Below are 8,171 nucleotides of genomic sequence, written 5' to 3' on the forward strand. Positions count from 1 at the left end.
ATTGTCTAGCCAAATAACAATTGCTCTGTACAATTAAGCTCTAATCTTATTGACTAGATCGTCGGAGGCCCTTTGGCACATGCCACACCAGTATGCTCTGAGAACCTTATCCTTTTTTTGCAGGATCTCACAGCTAGTGTGTTAACATCGTCCATCCCTATAGACGAGGAGTTCAATTGAGGATTTTTTGCATCATCAGTAACAATGAATGTTGAAACTAGAAAACTAAAGTAAAGGATCAAATAAACATCCAGTAACCTTTTATAATTTTTTTGTATTTTTCTATTTCAAATCTTGCACAACTTATTAGAAAGAGAGAGATATATCATCAATATTCTCCACTGACTAATAGATATCCTTGAAAATTCTCAATTTCCTTAGTCTTTCAGTAGAATCCTTCTAGTGATGATCTTGAAGATGAACTTTCATAAATAAGGGATGCTAGTGAAGAAGGTGGAGTGGAAGCTCATCTAGAACTTCATTCATCAGCTCATCTTCATTAAAAAAATGGAAAAAAGAAGATATTTTTCTTCTTTTTGGGTGTTCCAATTCCATATGCATTCTTCATCAAATACCACATCCCAGTTGATTTATGGTGCTTGAATTTCACAACTTATAACCCTTAGAGCTTGGATCATACCAATAAACACATACTTCTCACTATGATTATCTAGCTTGGACCTTTCTTGATCCGGTACATGCACATATGCAATGCTCCCAAACAAACATAAGTGAGAAATTGTAGGATTCTTCAGCTCCAAGCTTGCTATGTGGGGTTCTTCCTTGTACAATTCTTACGTGAGACAAAAATGAGTCAAATTGACTACATGAGCAGGTTCATCCCAAACTTCTTTGGACATTGTCATAACTCTTTAACATTGTTTTAGTCATGTTACCACATACCACTATCTACCATACATGTTGGGATTTGAGAAACACCTTCATTCAGATATTCCAATTATAAAAATAAAAGATAAAATAAAAAATTGGTAACCCGTGAAAATGAAAATGTTGCCATCTAGTTGGAAAATGTCATTCTCACCACGAATCTACTAGCTCTGATACCATATTTTTGAAGTTGGTGGGCCTTTACATAATCACATTCCCAAACACTAATACACCACATATAATGGAAGAGACACACTCTCGAAGCACACCAAGGAAGGTAGAATGAATGGAGAAGAGGATGAGAACTCTTTGTTTGGAATGGAGGAAAGCATGAGTGTATATACTATACCATACAATCTTAACTTCCACTATATTCAATTACATAATTTCAAATTTAACTACTCCATAGGATAACTATTTTTTTGTATTAATGAATCAAAGAGTTTCATATGACATATGGCTTGTAGGTACATTTGGTGTGACATGGAGAGAAGAAGAAAATAATTCCCCTCTTATTATATTTCCCTCTTTCTCCTTTATTTTGAAACAATAATCTGAATGATCATGGACAATTGGGGTTTTTACCCGGACCACCAAAATAAAAAAGACCTCCATAATCTAGGATATTATAGCAATTGGGTTTCGTCATGAATGTGACAGTATTCTGGGGACCCCTGAGAAGTTGTCTACCATCAATGACGTGGAGATTTTTGAAGAAACTAGCCTTGCGAGGCCCTTCTTCCGCGAAATGGCCACTGCCCATTTGTGTTGTGGTGTGCCCATCTAAATTAAAATTTACCACCTCTCCTCCCCATCGAACAAATGAAGCACTATCAGACAGGATCGAGAATATTGAAGATGGCCAATATCCAACGTCTCTGTCCTTAATTTTGAGCCACCAGTCTCCCCTTCCATTAACGTCCTACCTCATTGCACATGTCATGCAAATCAGTTTGTAATATTTTGAATGATAAATAAAGGTATAAAGACTAATGAAAGAGAAAACAAATGAATCTTTTTGTGTAGAACAACTTAAATTCACCATCTTAAAATATAAATTAGGTAAAAAGAAATTTCACATAGAAAAAAAATAAAACTTTAAATTTTAAAAGTTGTCTATAAAAATACATAGACCGGGAAAAAAGAATTTAAAACATACATTGTTACAACTAAAATTATAAGAATTTCAAACATATCTATAACATTTGTTACTGTGAATTTTTCTTGAGGAAAAAAAAGTACACATGATATGACCATATATGTCTATCCAGAAATTAGAATTATTTAATAAAGTAATTAAATTGAAATATTGTACTACCTTCCAAACATAGAACTTGAGTGCAAATTGGTTACTATCATAATGGGAATAACGGTTGATGCTTGCACCCATCGCAATCTGGTTGTCAATTTGAACAAAGCCAGGGCACAACAGATTGTAGCAACCTGTGTTTTCATATGCATCATCCTGTAGCCATGATTAAAAAAAAAAAAAAAAGACGCTTTTCAAAAAAGAAACAGTATATGTAAACATGGCTAGTGCTGGCAGGGAAGTCAAATATTAAAACACGTACAGTCCAATATACGAAGACTCTAGTGTTTGTATCTCCATATAACCTTTCGTAAACCTGCCTTTCCGAACAAAATAATTTTGTAAAAAAATGAAAAATTATTAGTAATTAAATATTTAGCATACGCCTAAAAGAAAAGATGATGATGAAATTATATATACCATCATGCCGCCTTCAATGGTATCAAGATCTTGACCATAATCACCAGCTGTCATCCAGAATTGAGATAAGCTAAACTCATTTGAAAACTGGGTATGGGGGTTCCACGCGTTCATCTCTGCCAACATTCCATAATACTTGTCTACATTCTCACTAAGAACTGCATGCTAGAAACTCAACCAGAAAAATAAAGTTTATGAATGTCAATTTGCGTCCTTCATTATAGTAGATACCATTGAGCTCAAACCTATTAATAATATTGGTTAAAAAGTAAGTTGTACCTCATGGATATTTAGATCGACTTTATTCTGAGCATTAGTATGGTATTTTTTCCTTCCAAAATTTGCTGCAGAGCCTGCCCTTAATAAATCTTCTTCTTTAGTTCTTCTTATGGGAATAGTTCCTTCTGGGCACCTTCCATTCAAGTGCCATGGCTGAGTAAATTTGAGCTCGGAGTTTGAAGAGACGTCATTGCTCTCATTGACTGAAAACCCTTCTGGGTAAGAACTTGGTCTCATCTATTGCATTTGGCATAGATACCAATGCAAACCCGGCCCATACCATACATACAATAAGTATCAAATTATTGGTGATACCAGATGAAATTTAGTTAATTAAACTAGTTACCTGAATTGTGTGATTTTTTAGCAAAGGATGATCAAAAGCTGGCTGCTTGTTGATATCTACGCAATCGATTATATCTCCATCTGGGCTCTGTATTAGATACATTTTCTCATCACACACACATAGATATTAGTCTAAATTCTCAGTGTTGTAATAAAATTACGCTGCTATTGTACATGGGAGTCATGTAGACACCATAACCCACAAAAGCGAATGACTCTTCTAAGACAAAAGTAGAAAATACTATATAGAACACAAACATGTTAAATGAAGTGATTAATAACCTTGATGGATTTAAGAGCAGGCTTGTTAAGGCGCTTCAATTGCTGCTGAACCTCTAGTTTTTGTTTCTTACCAAAGATGGTGTTAGTGTTTCTATTTCCAGCTGATGACATTGGTATGAGAAAGAACAAGTAAAAGGTCATCTTTGCTACCCTTGACCACCTCCTCCCGCTTCCACAAGGCGGAGCCATGAGTGACTAGCTAATATTCCAATCAAGTTTCGGGTTTGCGGTGTACAGAGATGTAATAGCTATCTTTGGTTGTCCCCTTTGCAATACTTAAACGTGAGATGTAATAGCTATCTTTGGTTGTCCCCTTTGCAATATTTAATGCTGAACCTCTAGTTTTTGTTTCTTACCAAAGATAGTGTTAGTGTTTCTATTTCCAGCTGATGACATTGGTATGAGAAAGAACAAGTAAAAGGTCATCTTTGCTACCCTCGACCACCTCCTCCCGCTTCCACAAGGCAGAGCCATAAGTGACTAGCTAATATTCCAATCAAGTTTCAGGTTTGCGGTGTACAGAGATGTAATAGCTAGCTTTGGTCATCCCCTTTGCAATACTTAAAAGTGAGATGTAATAGCTATCTTTGGTTGTCCCCTTTGCTTTTAAACGTGCAGTTGTTCATCCTCTTTGAACTGTTTCACATGCTATTTATCACTATATATACACTTTTATGATAAAGATCACCCTATTTTTGACAATTGCAAGCTAAATAAGGGAAATTTAGAGGTCATTTTCCGACACATTTAAGGTTGCAACTAAACATAAGAAAATAAGATAATTTTATAGAAAATACTTTTTAAAAAATGACGTATTTTCTAGAAACATTAACAACAAAAAAAATAGAGCGGCGGTAGTGGGAAGTGAGAATAGATCAGATTTAAATTTTGTAAAATAATTTTATTAGCTTTTTTAAAGAATGCCTAAATGAAATTTCTATATAAGTCTTAAATTTATTTTAGGAGTAGTTTTAAATATTTTATAGAGTTTTTATATGAGGAGTACTTGGACTTCTGATAAAGCATAAATCCCAAAGTTTTGGGCCGGCTCCTATGGATCCAAAACCAAAAAAATATGCACCATCCAATTCCTTCAAAGTTTTGTGATCAAAAGGATCCCCGATGAAAATTACACTACTCACACATAGAAAAATAACAATATGATGTACAATTTATATCCAAAAGATGCGTAGACATATTGCCATATACCATGAAAATATAAGTTATTGCAAAATGAAAAAATGTATTCTATCAAGATTGAAAAATACTTATTTAAAACAATATATTGGAAACAATTTCATACAAATGAATGATATTAAACTTATATTCAAGTGATGCATAGACATATTGCCATAACATGAAAATATAAATCATTGCAAAATTAAAAATCTTTTCTGTCAAGATTAAAATATATTTTTTTTAAAAGATTTTGTACAAATAATGTTGTTCTTGCATAGTTCGAATCTACTCAGAGGCTTTCTTTCTTTACTCCTTACATAGTTTAAAAATTTTCTAGTGAGTAGTACTATTATTTTCCGTAGTTGCCTCTTCACCTTTAAAATTTTCAATTTTAGAGCCAATTACTCCTAATACGAAGAGAACTATCATTTTTCTCTCAAAATATCTGAATATCAATATGGATGAGGGTCACAATTTTACTCTTTTTATGCTCCTACTACTCTTAAGTCTCACATGGAAGCCGCCACAACCATGTTGCTTTAAACTTTAAAATCAATTCCAATGTTGCTATTCCACAGGATAATGTTATTTTGGCGGTCTTTTACATAAATGAATTAGGTGAATTGATATTTCCCCACTCAAGTCCACTCCATCCCTCCGGTTCCCTAATTGGGAATCTTTGGCTTCTCGCTTAGTTGTGACTATTGAACAAAAACTCCATATATTGAACAAAGTTCTAGTAGATGCCATCCATGATTAAGTTAGAGATAAGGTGGTTCTCAGAAAAGAAAAAATAGAGATAGGATAATAATTTTCTCACACTCATTATTTCACATCTAATTTTCATGTTTTAATTGTGAACATCACCTTTTTTTCATATTTTAAAAGGTGTACATCAGCATATTAATTATAGATATTTTGTAACACAGTGAATGTAAAATGAGAGCATGAAAATATTTGGCGTTTCTTCAAAGAGCCAGGGATGGTGCTAAACTTGGACTTTCTTCCCCCCCCCCCCCCCCCCAATTTTTTTTAATAAAAAGTTTTAGTATATATATAGGAATTAATTTTAGCCATTTTGTTCTACAAAATTACACTTTGTTCCCCTAACAATATCATTAATTCTTTTAAGAGTAATACTTGAAAGGCCAACAATGTAACCCCTTGTGATGAATTAACCAATTAATTAGCCAAGTTGATTAATTAATCAGATTAACATACAATATAGGTGGCAGCACAAACAAATCACCAACTAAAATAAAATGCAGCAGAATATAAAGTTGACATAGTGATTTGTTTACAAATGGGAAAAACCTCCAAGGCAAAAACCCCACCGGGTGATTTTAAGGTCACCACTCCTGAGAATTCACTATTATCACATCGAGCAGTTACAAGTAAAAGAATCTCAATACCTTATACCAACCTACAGTTGAACCTTCACCCTAATACCCAATTGGACTTGTTTAATAATGGCAATCTCTCCTTTTAATGCATGGCTTCCAGTACATGACTAACTAATAGATGCGCGAGTCCCAGTATGCAACTTAATCACCAACTTGAGAAAGATGTTGGCTGCAAAGTTCTTCAGTTCATCACATGATGAAGATCACGAACCTCCTTGGTCACAAAACCCTATGGTGTACAAACACAACAACTTCTTCAAGAGAAAGATGCACTAGGGCATATGTCTTCGATTCATAATATGCTGGTGAAGAACTTTTGCATTGATGTTCATCCGCTATGACGGCCCTTAAAACAATCCTTATATATGTTTAGGGTTGTGAGAAAAGAAAGCCCAAACATCTATTCTCAGATTGGATGAAAATCAAAACTGAAAAATTGACTTTCTTAAATCTCGATAGATACTGTAATATTCGAAAAAAAAAAATGATTTAAAAGGAGGGGTGTTTAAGTAAATTTTTTTTGTGGGGGCCAATTTTATAATTTATAATTATAAAGGAGTTTTTAGAAAATAAGGTTGAAACCCCAGTTATATATAAGCGTATTAAGTCAACGTATATGGAGAGATATTTTGAGAGAGGAGATCACCCAAAGGACTGAAGTAGAGAAGGTTTGATTGCACAATTGAGGTGATATCTAAGGATTTTAGAGGAACTGTTAGAGAGAAGTTTCTTTTGATATGGTTTTTAGAGGTAAGTAACCTTATCCTAATTGGTTTTATTTTGCATATTTTAACTATGAAAATTGTTTACAGTTGTTACAATTTTATTTCTATTGTATTACTGATTTCAAGTAAAGAATTATCACAAATATATCTGATTACTGAATATATGATGTATTTTATTTAATTGTTTTTAGCTATACTGATTCAAAATAAAGAATAAAGAATTTTCACAAATATATATGAGCATTGAATATAAGATTTATTTTATATAATTGTTTTTTTGGGCTATTTTGATTTAAAGTAAAGAATATAAAAAATATCACAAATATATTTAAATACTGAATATATGATTATATATGTGTGTGTGTGTGTGTGTGTGTGTGTGTGTGTGTGTATTTGAATGAGATATATTTTTTTGGTTTGAACTATGATTTGATATATATGATTATGGACAATTTGACTATGAATTGATTCTCTAATACCTAGCCAATGGGGGTCATTCATTGGTATTCTGATACCCAAACCAGTGGGGGTTTTTCATTGGTACTCTGATACCCAAACCAACGAGGGTTATTCATTGGTACTCTGATACCAGCCAATGAAGGTTATTCATTAGTATTCTGATGCCTAGCCACGGTGATATAGCGTGATCATAGTCATAAGATTGTTAAGGATATGAATTACGTTTCAATATTGAACTGTTTTGAGTCCTTAAAACTACGTATGTGATTTTGGAAATGTTGAGTATTTAAACTATTTTGAATCACTAAAATTGCTTATGTGTTTTTGGAACCTATTGTAAGTTATAGCTTTTGATATATGAAAAATTGACTATTTTCTAAACCATCTATGATATAGGATTAAAGTATGTGATCTATGTACAACTTATTATTTTAAGACTATGAAACTTGTTCTGTTATTTTGAAAATACATAGTATATTATAACTTTTGAAAACACATATTACATCTTATACTTTATAGATCTATTGCTTGATGGAACTTATTAGGATTTTGGTTACTTATTGAGTTGTCAGCTCACCCCCTTTTCCCCCTCCAGTTTCAGATTTTGAAGAATAACAAGTTTTGGGAGTTTTGATATTGTGTTGTGAGTAGGAATAGCAGCTCAATGATTTTGGGAATGGATGGTCTTCCAATAGTTTTATATTTATTGGCCAATAGGCATTATGTACATGAGGTTTGGATTTTGTTCCTATTAAATTATTGGAGAACTACTCATAAAGAAATTGTTGAGGTATTTTGGATTTATTTGATTTAATTTTTTAAGATAAATTTTAGTTGCTAAGAAGACCTTGCACACTTATAGGGTGTTTACTTTATAAGTGT

The 8,171-nt window shown here is 32.9% G+C and overlaps 1 protein-coding gene across 1 annotated transcript; it reads right to left on the reverse strand.

The window, feature by feature from the left end:
* Nucleotides 1-1,450: 1,450 nt before the first annotated feature.
* LOC142616763 (protein neprosin-like) lies at nt 1,451-3,712 on the reverse strand. Its single transcript, XM_075789549.1, has 7 exons — nt 3,524-3,712; nt 3,243-3,329; nt 2,897-3,133; nt 2,618-2,782; nt 2,460-2,513; nt 2,207-2,353; nt 1,451-1,810 (listed from the first exon to the last, which is right to left on the reverse strand). The coding sequence occupies exons 1-7, from the start codon at nt 3,710-3,712 to the stop codon at nt 1,451-1,453; spliced, it is 1,239 nt and encodes a 412-aa protein (XP_075645664.1).
* Nucleotides 3,713-8,171: the final 4,459 nt, after the last annotated feature.

Source organism: Castanea sativa, chromosome 11 (assembly GCF_040712315.1).
Source record: "Castanea sativa cultivar Marrone di Chiusa Pesio chromosome 11, ASM4071231v1".
NCBI classification, from domain to species: Eukaryota; Viridiplantae; Streptophyta; class Magnoliopsida; order Fagales; family Fagaceae; genus Castanea; species Castanea sativa.